Genomic DNA, 14,523 nt, shown 5'->3' on the forward strand with positions numbered 1-14,523 from the left:
TCAGGTAGTGGTGGAACTCCCAGCGAGTCTCGTGATGGAGAACCAGGTAACACAGTTAATTTTGATTTACAAAATTTAGTATTAAATTTGCAGAAACAGCTCAAGGAGCAGAGCGACCGCATAGAGCTAATACCTGGAGTACCGCCTGTAATCAAGGGAATAGATATGGACAAATATTCACAACAACCTTGGAAGCCAAGTGCTGCTCCTCTACCAATTTCGAAGAAATTCAAGATGCCTGATATTCCGAAATACGATGGAACAGCTGATCCACGAGACACGTAACTGCATTCACAATCGGTGTAAAGGGCAACGACTTGACCAAGCAAGTAATTGAATCAGTATTGGTCAAAAATTCGAAGAAACACTCACTAAGGGAGCATTAACATGACACTCTCTTTTACCCAAAAATTCTATAGATTCTTTTGTTGAGCTTGCAGATTCATTTATCATAGCACACTCGGGAGCTCAAAAAGTCAAAAAACGAATGGAGGATATTTTCAAAATAAAGCAAGGAGATTCGGAGCTGCTCAGAGAATTCGTAGACAGATTCTAGTGTGAGAGGATGATATTGCCGCGCGTACCTGATAACTGGGTGGCTATGGCATTTGCCAGTAATCTAAATGAGAAAAGTTCAGAAGCCACGAGACGACTCAAGGAAAGTCTACATGAATTTCCAGCAACAACTTGGAATGATGTTTACAACAGATATAACACGAAGTTGCGGATAGAAGAAGATACCATCAGTCACTCTCGAAAAAAGGAGAGGGTAAGTTCTAGACGTGCTGAAACTGAAAAAAGGTTCGGTAAAAACAAGTACGATCCCTACATGGGACCAGCAGGAAGAGATTCGCGTTCAAAGCAGGATAACTCAAGGTACGATCATAGATTAAGATATAGAGAGTCGGGCTCATCATCAAGGTTTGAAAAAGAGCGAAATGCACGAGAGACGCAAGATGATGATAGAGGCTCAAAGGCCAAAAATGGCGGTTACAATTTTAATGTTAGCACATCAGATTTAGTAGCAGTATTAAGAAGCATGGGAGATAAGGTAGATGGCTAAAGGAAATGAAATCAAACCCGAATAGGCGAAATCCTATTTTTTGTGCGAGATTCATAACGATCATGATCACAAAACGGCGGATTGCAGATTGCTGCAAGGTGAAGTTGAACATTTGTTAAAGCAAGGGTATCTAACCAAATTGTTTAGTGAAAATAGTAAGCAAGCGTACATAAAGAACATGCAGGAGCCCCCTAAACCCCCTTTACCAAAGAGGACAGTTAATGTCATAAGCAGAGAAGAAGAAATTAATGGCGTAACATATACGATAGCCAAAAAGGTTTCGAAAATTACAGTCATACACATGATGCGAGTTCAACAGGTTTTGGAAGAAGAAAGTATTACATTTGATGATGCAGATGCAGACGGCATGCTAACCCCGCACAAAGACTCACTAGTAATATCTTTACTTGGACATGACACCAATGTGAAACGAGTTTTGATTGATCCAGGTAGCTCCATGAATATCATTCTACTAAGAGTGGTAAATTAAATGCAAGCTGAAGATAAGCTAATACCCAAGGCGCACACCTTATCTGGTTTTGACAACTTGAGAATCGTAAAAAAGGGGGAGATAATACTTACCATATTCGTAGAAGGAGTTGTCAAAGACACGAAATTTCAGGTGGTAGAGATGGACATGGCTTACAATATGATTCTCGGTAGACCATGAATTCACAAAATGGATGTTTTTCCATCTACCCTGCATCAAGTTATTAAATTCCCTTCTCAATGGGGAATACGGCAAATCCGTGGTGACCAGCAAGCGTCTAGGAGCATTAATTCCGTAGCAGATTCAAGTGCAAAAAACAAAGAAAAATAGCAATCATAGAATCCAGTTGAGGATGCTGCAACACAAGCCTCAACTGAGCATGGGCGAACAGACGTAGACTCGAGACCCAATACCATCCAAGAGCCAGAGGAAAATGAAAACATCAAAACAACGTTTGAGGAATTGGAAGTTGTAGTACTATTTGCACCCTGGCCTGAAAGAGAAGTCTACATTGGGGCTAAACTATGCCAAGAAATGAAAGGTAAGTTGACTGAATTTTTGAAAACTAATGTGGATTGTTTTGCCTGATCCCATTCTGATATGACAGGAATACCTCCGGAAGTGATGATCCACAAGTTAAATGAAGATCCATCATACCCACCTGTTAAACAAAAAAAACAAGTATCTTTCAAAAATCAGGTGATTCAAGATGAGGTACAAAAACTTTTAAAAATTGGGTCCATACGCGAGGTAAAATATCCAAATTGGTTAGCTAATACTATAGTAGTACCTAAAAAGAATGGTAAGTGGCGAGTTTGTGTAGATTATACTGACCTAAACAAAACTTGTCCTAAAGATTCTTTTTCATTACCGCATATACATCAACTAATTGATGTCACTACAGGACATGAATTGTTAAGTTTTTTAGATGCATATTCAGGGTATAATCAAATAAAAATGGATCCCATAGATGAAGAAAAAACTTCATTTATAACAAACACGGGAACTTACTGTTACAAAGTAATGCCATTTGGTCTCAAGAACGCTGGAGCCACATATCAAAGGTTGGTGACCGAAATATTTCAAGAACATTTAGGGAAAACCATGGAGGTCTATATATATGATATGTTGGTCAAGTCACAACCAGCAGGGGATCATATCCAACACTTGTCTGATACATTTCAGATTCTTCGTAAATTTAACATGAAGTTAAACCCTGAGAAATGTGCATTTGGAGTTTCATCAGGTAAGTTCTTGGGATTTCTTGTTTCTAACCGTGGAATTGAAGTAAATCCCGTGCATATTAAAGTTATTGAGGAAAGCCTAGATACACTGACAAGTAAAAAAGAAGTACAGAGACTAATAGGGAGAATAGCAGCTTTGGGAAGATTTATTTCAAAATCATCAGAAAAATGCTTCAGGTTCTTTTTAGCCCTAAAAAAGTAGGATCAATTTGAATGGTATAAAGAATGTCAACAGGTGCTTAAAAATTTGAAAGTATATTTGTCAAATCCATCGTTGCTTGCGAAACCAAAAGATGGGGAGAAACTACTCATCTACCTTGTTGTTTCAGAAGTAGCGGTAAGTGATGTATTAGTTCGAGGAGACCAAGGTAAACAGTCTCTGATTTATTATGTTAGCAAGTCATTATTAGATGCTGAAACTCGGTATTCTCATCTAGAAAAACTTGCACTAGGATTAATCATGGCATCTAGGAAGTTAAGACCTTATTTTAAATGCCATTCCATCTATGTAGTAACCGCCTATCCCTTGCGTAATATATTGCATAAATAAGAGTTATCAGGTAGATTAGTCAAGTGGGCCATAGAACTAAGTGAATATGACATTACATATCAATCTAGAACTGCAATAAAGTCACAGGTTTTAGCAGATTTCGTGGCTGATTTTAGTCAAGGGATACAACTAGAAGTAGAAAAAGAACTGCAGGTATTTAACGGGTCTAATCCAAGAACTTGGACCTTATTCACTGATGGTTTATCGAATGTGAAAGAGGCAGGTTTAGGTATTGTTTTGGTACCACCCACGGGAGAAACAATACGACAAGCCATAAAATGTCACCCTATAACTAACAATGAGGCAGAATATGAAGATGTGATTGCATGTTTAGAACTGTCACAAGAGCTTGGTATAGAACAGTTCATAATCAAAAGCGATTCACAGCTCGTAGTTAACCAAATGTTGGGGACTTATATAGCTAGAGAGGCAAGAATGCAGCAATACCTGGAAAAGGCACGTGATTTGGTCAGGTAGTTCCAAACTTGGAAAGTCATGCAGATACCAAGAGAGGAAAATTCAGAGACTGACGCCCTAGCTAATCTTGCATCTGCTGCAGAAGTAACGAATGACAAAAATGCTTCTGTGATTCATTGATTTCATTCCGTACTTGATCAAGACAAAAACGAGGTAAATTTCAATAACCTAATTTGGGATCGGAGGAACGAGATTGTCAATTTTTTACAGTATAGAATTTTACCTGAAGATAAGAAAAAGGCTCAAGCACTTCGTAAAAAAGTTGCTCGATACTGTTTAAAGCAAGGGAATTTTTATAGTAAAATGTTCGGTGGTCCTCTAGCAAGATGCCTCGGGCCTTCTCAAATAGAGTATGTGATGAGAGAAATATATGAGGGACATTGTGGAAATCAGACGGGAAGAAGATCTTTACTAAAAACCATGATTAGAGCCGGCTATTATTGGCCAAAAATGGAAGAAGACGCAGAAAATTTTGTAGCTAAATGTGACAAGTGCCAAAGATATGGTAACAATATGCATCGACCTGTTGAATTATTACATCCGGTTATTGCATTGTGGCCATTTATGAAATGGGGGATGGATATCGTGGGTCCACTACCCTAAGCCAAAGGCAAGGTAAGATTTCTGTTAGTACTCACGGATTACTTTACTAAGTGGGTAGAAGCAGGAGCTTTTAAACAGGTACGAGAAAAGAGGTCAGAAATTTCATTTGGTGAAACATCATATGTCGATTTGGTGTACCAAAGAAAATCGTATGTGATAACGGCCCGCAATTTATAAGCACGCAAATCACAGAATTTTTTTAGAGTTGGCAAATTAAAAGGATTACTTCAACGCCTTACCATCCAGTGGGTAATGGACAAGTTGAATCAATGAATAAAGTCATTATCAACAACTTGAAGAAAAGGTTGGAGGAATCCAAAGGCAATTGGCCAAAGGTGTTACCTGGAGTCTTGTGGGCTTATCGAACAACCGCAAAAATAAGTACGGGGGAAACACCGTTTTCACTTGTATACGGAGCTAAAGCCTTAATTCTAGTCGAGATAGGGGAACCAAGCACGAGATATACACAAGCAACTGAGGAATCAAATGAAGAAGAGATGCGAGTAAAGCTGGATTTACTTGAAGAAAGGAGGGAAACTGCATTAATAAGGATGGCAGCGCAAAAACAAGTTATGGAACGATACTATAACCAGAAAGCTCATCTCAGATACTTCAAGATTGGGGACTTCTTACTCAAGAAAGTTTTCCAATCAACGAGGGCAGCTAATGCAGGAAAGTTAAGTGCAACTTGGGAAGGACCTTATAAGATTCATGGTATCGCAGGAAAAGAAGCATACGAAATGGAAACAATGGATGACAAGATTCTACCTTCAAATTGGAATGTTGTTCATCTGAAGAGATACTATTTCTAAGGAAAAGAAATACCCATGGGCAGGTACCCTCATTAATAACTTTTATTTTTGAATTGTTAAAATTTTACTAACGATTTTAGATGATAGGCAAAAAGCTAGCCCGCACTAAATGATGAATTACAACCTGAAAAGACACGTGGAAAGAACATAATTTTCGGTCTAAGGTTACAACTATTCTGATAGAAATTTAAATGGGTTAAGCAGTCTTCATCTAAAATCGTACATCCGAGTCCCGTATGTTTTTCCTTTTCAGGAAAAGGATCACATGGAAGGAATAATTAAGTGCTCGATATTTCATACTTCAAAGATCAAACACTTGGGGGACTATATAATATACATATGATATATGTATAAAGAAGGCAAAAAAGACTGAAAACAATTAAAGTTCAAGTCAAGCCCAAAAGTCTACTCATCAAATATATCAAGTTCAGAGCAAAGTCACGAGCCAATAACACAAGCCATCAAAAAACCTTTATATAGATTTCAAAATCTTATGATGTCTAGGTTAAAGGCAGTATTTAGCCATGGGTTATAAAAAAATCCCTTGGATTTTCTTTCCTTTTTTGCAAATCTGTTGTTAAGAAAACAGTTACGAAAAAGTTATAGAAGATATTTAAATACATGTAAGATGTTATTTAAACTTAATAAAGTTCAAATGAAAACTTTATCAAAGTTATTTCAAGAAACATGAGTGTTCCTATTTCTTTTTTCGTATATTTATACTGTTATGAAGTTGAGGCGTCTTCTTCATTAAGTGTCGTATATAAAAGGGCCCTCTTTTATAATTTCATGTCTGATTCAAAGATACATGAAGTTAGTAAAGCATTTTATAAAAAAAATGTTAAAAGGGTAAGACAAAAACCCATTAATTAAAAAGCAAGACCTTGAATTTATATAATGAAACAAGGCAAAAAGAGTAAAACAGAAACTCAAGATAATTAAATTGAAACAAAAACTTTATAATATTAAGACTAAGTCATAAACTGATTGTCATATTTTTACAAAATGCCCCAAAAAGGTCTGGGGACTTGTCATTTCCAAAAACTGAACCCCCGAATGGGACCAGGGGTAAAACCACATTCCACCAAAAAGAAAAAAAAGAAAGGGAACTTCATAAACTTTCACTGGGGAGCAGAAGAAGAGTCTAAAATAGCATCATCAGCAGGCTCGATTTGAATTGAAGGAGATAGGACATCCACCGCGCCTACATTAGCTTCAATATACTCAGGAGTATCAGTCATAGGAGAAGAAAAACTTTGGTCTTGCTGAGTTTTCTCAATGGTTTCCTTTATCTTAGCCAACTCAACATCCAAATAAAACCTTCTTGGCTAGCCTCCACTAGGGTATCATGACGTGTATTTAAGATAGCCCAACTCACTTCAATAGCAGTTTTGTCCTCGAGAGCTTCATAATCCTTCTCTCATTGGTCAATCTCATTTTTGAGTTCTTCCTTCTAGGCCAAAGAAGCATCATAAGAGGATTGCAAAGGGGCAAGTGAACTTTCCAAAATCTAACCTTATCAGAAGATACACGAAGATCCTCTTGGGTCTGGGTCTGGGTCTGAACAAGTTCGCCTACATAAACTTCTTTTTAGTTCATCAAAGCCCTCAATCCTCTAATCTCTTCACTGGCCTTGGAGAGTTGCTCGGAAAAAGATGTCTCAAGAGATTTTATCCTTGCCAGCCTGATTGGAAGAAGCCTTCTCAACTGCTAGCTCTGATGACATGACTCTTAACTGCTGCTCTAAGGTACACTTACTTTCTTCTAGAACTTCCATCTCAAGTTGTAGACTTTCATATTGCTCTTTCCAATTGTCTGCTTTAATTTGATAATCAAGCATTAACTACTCTGTATGATAAACCCTCTTCATCATCTCTGTGCTAATAAGATTGATCTAAAAAAAGAAGAAAGGGGTAAGAACCTTAATATAAAGAGAAAAGAATGGAATAAAGAGTAAATAGGAGCAAATACCTTCAATGACGATTGCACTATATCATTCATCCAAGTAAAATAGCTATGACTCTCAAGCTTGGACTTTTCGACTGGACCGATCAAAAGGTTTCAACCATACGTCAGCCCGACCTGACTTTTTCAAAAGATTACCATAGGCAGGGACCTCAATGGTAATCTGCTTCATCGCTCCACTTCCACTCGAAGAACCCACTTCAGTACGAGGAACGGTAGTAGTGGGAACTGTAGAGGAAGTCATAACAGCTTGGGGCGGAGCAGAAACAGTAGCAGTAATGACTGGCAAAGAACGCACCACAGGGACAGGCATGGTAAAGGAAGTAAGGGGTACTTCATCATAAACTAAATCCAAATTATCACTATCAAACCCACGAGAGAAAAGCTGATCATCAGAGTCACGATCTACCGCCGGAGTATCATCATCTGATCTCACCAAAGTGGCTTCAACAGGCTCAGTTATGGGAACAAAACGGGGAGGAGTCGCTTCATCATCTGAAAAGACGCATTTTCTAGCCTATGGCCTTTTAACCAAGGAGCTTCCATCTTGTTCCTCCTCCTCCTCCTCGGAATCTTGGGTTGCATCAGCCTTCCTTTTCGATGAAGAACTCAAGATTATCTTTTGAGCTCTTTCCAAAGAAACTCTGGAAGCCGTAACTGCTTCAGCACTTACACCACGTATGGAAAATCGTGATAAAAAGAAGGGTCAAATAAATTCCAAGGAAAAGATGAATGAAAATATGAAAAGGAGGGGGTAAAGCATTTACCATGAGTTTTAACCTTCCAACCAAACCTGTGTGAAAGATTTTTCCAAGATCTACCTTCTATTGGAGCAACAGTCAGTAACTTCTCTACCCAACCACAGAAATTAGGAATCTCATCAACAGTTCCCAAGGTTGTTAAAAAAAGAGAGAAAGTTAAACAACTACGGGTAAAATAAATCCTTTCAAAATAAAAAAAGGGAAAATGCAAAAGTAAAACTTACGTGCAAAATTTCACTTTTCGGGGAATGGTACATTTTCTTCACCTACTAAACCAACAGTAGGGGCAGCAACAAATCTGGCATACCAGCCACGGTCCTTATCATCCTCAAGGCTAACTATCACTCTCTTACTTCTCGCCACTAAAGTGAAGATCCTATGTCAAGCTTAGGGGAGTAGAGATGGATCAAATGGAAAAAAGTAAAAGGCAAATTACCCAACCTTATTAAGTGCCTTAAACAAGCAACAACCCTTCACACAATGGGGCCAATCAGTCCTAGACAAATATTGAAAAAACGACAGAACTCAATGATAATAGGATTAATGGGGGGTTTGAAATTCAGCGTAAAGGGATATGTATACACAAAAGAAAATCCGGTCATGTAAGATGTAATTCATTGGTTTGCATTAGGAACTATGATAGGGAAGTCAGGTCTCCAATCGCAATCCCTACGAACAACAGAGATTAAACCTTTGGTAATTTAAGAAGAGTAGACGTCGACACGATCTAAAGAAGACATAGAAGAAACTTGGTTTCTAATTGATTCTCTATCAATGTAAAAAGATAGTTCAGAAGGGACAATCTCATCTACTAAAGGCTCACGAACTGGTTCACTAGAATCTTTACCTCTAGAAGAAGATCTATATGAATGAGAACCTCTAGCTCTAGAAGAAGGGGTAGAACTCACTGGAAGTAAAGAAGCACCCCGTATAGATGAAGACCCTAAACTACGCAATCTTCCCCCTCTTCTGCTTCTAACAGGAGCAAGAGGAAGTTCGTCAACAATGGGGACTCTTCGAAGATTAGGGTTTGAAGAAGACATGACTGTACGAGGAAGAAGAAAACAAGAATGAATATTCCAAGATAAGTAACTTTTTATGAGAAAGACAAACACAAAAGCTATATTTATACTCAGAAGCAACCGTCAAAGGAACATATGTAATGATGGAAACTGTCACTTCGTAATTGATGAAGCCGCAAGAAAGCCCTAAAAGACGCTAAAGAGTTGCAGATCCAATCGGAAGATGCCACGTGTCACGAGCATTAAATGGAAGTGACATATGAAGCGTCAATCCCAGAGAAGGTATAATGGCGGCAAAAATTCCCGCTTTAATGAGATCCACTTCCCAAATATTCTATTGATGAATAAATGGCAAGTGGGGGACTATCTATATTGGGGAAAATCAAGTAATTACATCGAGTTAATTATGTTTTGATGTTTTATGACACGTGGATCAACAAAGGAATAACAGTTGGCGAAGAATAGTTGAAGAGGCACGAGCTTAAACAAGCACGTGCAAAGATCCAAGAAAACCAGAAGGAATGGGTGCTCGTCTGCTCGAACCTCTTGATAATTTGAAGAAGCATTGGGAGAATGAACCTAAATAGCAAAATAGCATATATATATATATATATATATATATATATATATATATATGCATTATTGGTAATTAATGAGCATTAATTACGGAAAACGTTATAGAATCTGTACCGAAATAGTTACGATTGTCAATTATAACGTTACATTGAATGTCATTAATTGTCCATAATAACTCTATTATGGAAGGAGAGAAACGTATTACTTAGAAATAGCTATAAAATGTGAGGAATGAACATTTGTAAAGACACGAAATACTATTGGAATATACTAATTTACTTTGCTTTTTATCCAGCTATTATTTATATCAATTATTCTTATTTCTATTTGATTATCAGTAACCCGAGTTCTTCTAAAAATAAATTTTGTCCGAAAATCTTACTTTTAGTTAAACATGGTTAAGTTAGGTGCCATCACGACTTGTGGTATTTGGATCGTGACAATAGTCATTCTTCTCTGCACGTTTTTTTTTCTGGTCTACTTTTGTCTTGTTTTTTTTATATACATTTATTTTGGCTAACTTAACAGCTCTAGGTTTATTTTCTAAGTACTTTTTTAAGTGTTAAAATGTTAACAACTTTTTTAAAATCAAAGAAATTTAACCCTTAAAAACGTTTAGCTTCCTACTAAGGGTGTTAAACGGGTAGGTCGGGCCGGTCTGGGTTGGGATTTTTTGGGCCCGTACGGGTTATGATCCGGGCCGGTTACGGGTTGGGGCTTACCGGATTTAACGGGTTCGGGTTGATCCGGGTAAAAATTGAACCGTACGGGTTACGGGTTAAGGGGGCCGGGCCAGGCCGGGTTTAGTGTATTTATTAATTTTTTTTTGTATAACTATTGTCAGTTATATTAATACAAAGTATTAACATAAAGAATACAACGAAGATGGGAAAAATTGCACTTGTAAATTGCAAGTGCTACATTTATTTCAAAATAACAAAATTAATGTTTGCATTTAAAAAGTAAATTAACAAAAAAAAAATGTAAAACTAAATTTTTATGCATAATAAATTAATAATACTTCATATTAATCTATGTAACAAACTAAAACATTAAGCATAAATACGTCTAATAATTTTAAAATAACACAAATTGTCTAAAAATCTTAAATACGAATTTCCGGAGGACGCTCAAGACAATACTTTATATGCCCCCTTAAACTGCCTGTGCCAGACCCTGAACGAAGATTTAAGACTTGACCACAGTTCTTGCACTTTACTTTGTGACCTTCTTCATTTTCTTCTACCACCTCAAAGTGTTGCCAAACATATGAGCGCACTCTAGAAGTACGAGGCATGATTTAACATGAATTGAGATTTGAGAATTGAGATTGAGAAATGAGAATTGAGAGATGAGTGAAGAAATGAGAAAGAGGAGGGGAGTATTTATAGTTTTAGAGAAGGTTAATTTTGTAAATTGAAAAAAGGTTAAATTTTAAAGAAAAAAGAGGCTATTAATGCAATTAAGGGTGTTAAGCAACGGATCCCTGCCAGGGGTGACCGTTGCCAACTGTTAGTGGGCCCCACAGATTTCAAAAAATTAAAACAAAAAACAAAAAAAAGATTTAGTTGTTGTACCGGTTCGGGCCGGTTAAACCGGTACACGGTACTGTTCACGTGGACCGGGTTTGACCGGACTGGTTAACCATTAAAAAAAATAAACGAACCAACCCCTTCTATCCCTCCTACCCAGCCCCACCCAGCCCCTATGTACCGGGCCGGTCCGGTTCTGGTTTTTTCCGGACTGGGCCGTTCCGGTTACGAGTCAACCCGGCTCGTTAGACACCCTTATTTCCTACTCTGGCCACATCAATAGTCGTGACAATTAAATTAATTTTAAATTATGATTATAAATATTTGAAAAATTCATTAAAAAAAACATTTTCATGGTAAAATAGATTATAAGGTAAACTAAGGATTAACAGATGGCGGTAGCACAAATTTTATTGCGCTAGTTAATTGAGATTAGTCGATTTAGGACTCGAATACTCTTCCATGTTAAAGCAAAAGGAAAGCAAAAGAAAAGCAAAAATTACCTTAAAAGGTTGTAGTGAAATTGTAAATACTCAGTTTTTAATTATAGGATAAATTTTAGAAATAGTCATATAACTATGATATTTTTATTTTAGCAATGTCATATAATTTTGTTTTCTAACACAAAAAGTATAACTTCCACTAACTCACACAAAAATTTGGTAAACACATTTGTCCGATAATATTTTCTTATTCCACATTTTATCATTTTTTATTCAGTCTAATAAATAATAATCAATATATATATATATATATATATATATATATATATATATATATATATATACACACACACACACACACACACACACACACACACACACACACACACACACACACACACACACACACACACACACATATATATATATATATATATATATATATATATATATATATATATATATATATATATATATATATATATATATATATATACTAATTAGTTTCGAACGACTAGTCAATTTTATTTTATTCGCTTAAAATAGGAATGACTCAATACCCATATACATAAATTAAAATAATACTAAAAGTGAATTCTTCCCCCACAAAAAATTAATAGTTTGAAATATATATATATATATATATTGAAAGATTAACTTTTAGTATTCGGGTCAGGCTGAGTCATTTCCCTTTAAATTGGATTATTTTTTATTAGACTGGAAATAAAAAACTAAAAAATTGTGGAATAAGAAAATACTATTAAAAAATTATACTTTTTGGTCATTATGATTTTTGTGTGAGTTATTAAAAGTTTTATGAATTTTATGTTAGAAAACATAGTTATATAATTTTAGTAAAAAAATCGTAATTATATGATCATTTTTGAAATTTACTCTTTAATTATATATTTCGAGTTTGAGTACTGAAAATAAAATTACTTTTGATAACTTTGTCTCTCCTCGTGCAAATTCGAATTAGTCGAACCTTTTAAAAAGTTTAAAAAAAAAAAGGAAAAACAAAGTTATAATTAAGTAATAAACTTAGCTTGGAAGTTGGAATAAACAATGATTGAATAGATTGGGGTAGATGTCCTTGGACTTTTTCTCCTCCAGGTTACGAATTAGGTGAGATGTGATTGAAATTTGCAACACAATTTAAAAGTAGTATGGCTTGATTTTGATAGAAAGAACTTTTCTAGTCACGTCCATAAATTTGAAATGAGATATGCATGGTTTGACCTGCAAATTATTCTATTGGCTTCACATATAAGGGCAGGTAAGCATTACGTCCACTCGTTTCCTTAAAATTCAATTGGCCCCTAATCTTTTTCCACATTCCGTTATGGGCTTTTTCTTTAGCAGCATAAGTATTTGAGGGGGAAAAAAATCAGAAATAGCTAAATTTATAACTAGCAATTGAAAAATATACACATTTCAAAAGTAATTGAAATTTAGTCATTTTTTTCATGTAGAGATAAATCTGAACAAAAATATCCTTAAAAACTGAAAAATTTCAGCATAATATGTTGATTTTTTGCATATGATATTCCAATATAATATGTTGGAATTTAATAATTTGTTGGAGTTCCAACATAATATGCGGAAAATTTAAATGCAGGAGCTCCGTAATATAGCATAATATGCTGGAATTTTCCGAGCTGGAGTTCCAACATAATATGCTGGAGCTCCATAATCAAGCATATTATGCTGGAACTTTCTGTGTTTCAGCAAAACGGTGGCTATTTTTCAATAACTTTACAAAAGCTGGCTATTTTTCGGTTATCAATCCGAAAATTGGCTAGGTCGTGCTATTTTCACCAGTTTTTCACTTTTTTTAACTTAAACTTATCTCTCACTTAAATAGGATCAATAATGGTTATCTTTTTAATTCCTAAATAATTTTGATCTGTATCTATATAAATTATATATAATTTTAATTCCCCTTTAAAATTCTGTAAGGCCCTACATAATTAATCAGTTGGAGCTTATTTGAATGGGATCCTAATACTACTCTATTTTCTGATTTTTATTCCCTCCCCCCACCCCCCCACCCCCCCCACCCCACCCCCCCCCCACCCCGGTCTTCTCTCACTATCTGGTGAGCAATTTTAAAAGAATTATGTAACAAAAGTGACGGACAATTTACGTGTTGTTTGGTTATTTCATATTCAATTAGGTGAGTTGAGTATAATACGATCTTTGATTTATTGCCAGAGTTGGAACATATGTGAAATGAGGTGATCCTTTTTGTGTTATAGGAGTCCACGGTTTGTTTCCAGAGTTGGAACAAATGTGAAATGAGTTGTTAATTGGTTTGAGGGAAATTAGGGAGCAGTTGAATAGTGACTACATTAATACGATATTTTGTCTGTTTACCTAGTTGGGCTATTAGTTGGATCACTCTTTTCACAAAGTTTTTTAATTGAGAAATTTTCATAAAGCACTATCTTTTAGTAATAATTAGCTATCTATAGATATCATTTGTTATAATACGGATTGTAGATATGTTTTCTGTTGTTATAAGATGTATTATATGTATTTAAGTTACTGTATTCATGAATACAATAGCAAAAATAGGCGTGAATCAGGGAAGTCCAGCTAATCAGTTGTTGTATTCGGGTGTATTCGACTGTATTCATGGTGTGAAATATGGGATTACAGCTGGTTAGATTATTGTATTCGACTGTATTCACTGCGTGAAACAGGAGATTACACTATTTTTAAATAGAAAGTGAATCAATTAACATAATAGACTCCTAATACAACTCAACAAACTCAATTATAACACACAAAATTTGTATTTTCAGTTATAAAAAAGATTCTCAACCGAAAAACGCCCCAAAAACATAGCAATCTTCAGAGAAATTATATAATACATCTGAATACATAAATTATATTAATTAAAAAATATATGAATACATTCATGGAGTACAACGAGACAGTGAATACAATGAAATATATGAAATACAACGAGATACGATGAAA

At 35.6% G+C, this 14,523-nt stretch overlaps 1 protein-coding gene across 1 annotated transcript; it reads left to right on the forward strand.

Moving 5' to 3' along the window:
- The first annotated feature begins 601 nt into the window (after positions 1-601).
- Positions 602-5,239, forward strand: LOC138889364 (uncharacterized). The gene is made up of 5 exons (XM_070172662.1): positions 602-1,051; positions 1,185-1,512; positions 2,494-2,974; positions 3,416-3,820; positions 4,648-5,239. The coding sequence occupies exons 1-5, from the start codon at positions 602-604 to the stop codon at positions 5,237-5,239; spliced, it is 2,256 nt and encodes a 751-aa protein (XP_070028763.1).
- Positions 5,240-14,523: the final 9,284 nt, after the last annotated feature.

Source organism: Nicotiana sylvestris, chromosome 4 (assembly GCF_000393655.2).
Source record: "Nicotiana sylvestris chromosome 4, ASM39365v2, whole genome shotgun sequence".
NCBI lineage: Eukaryota > Viridiplantae > Streptophyta > Magnoliopsida > Solanales > Solanaceae > Nicotiana > Nicotiana sylvestris.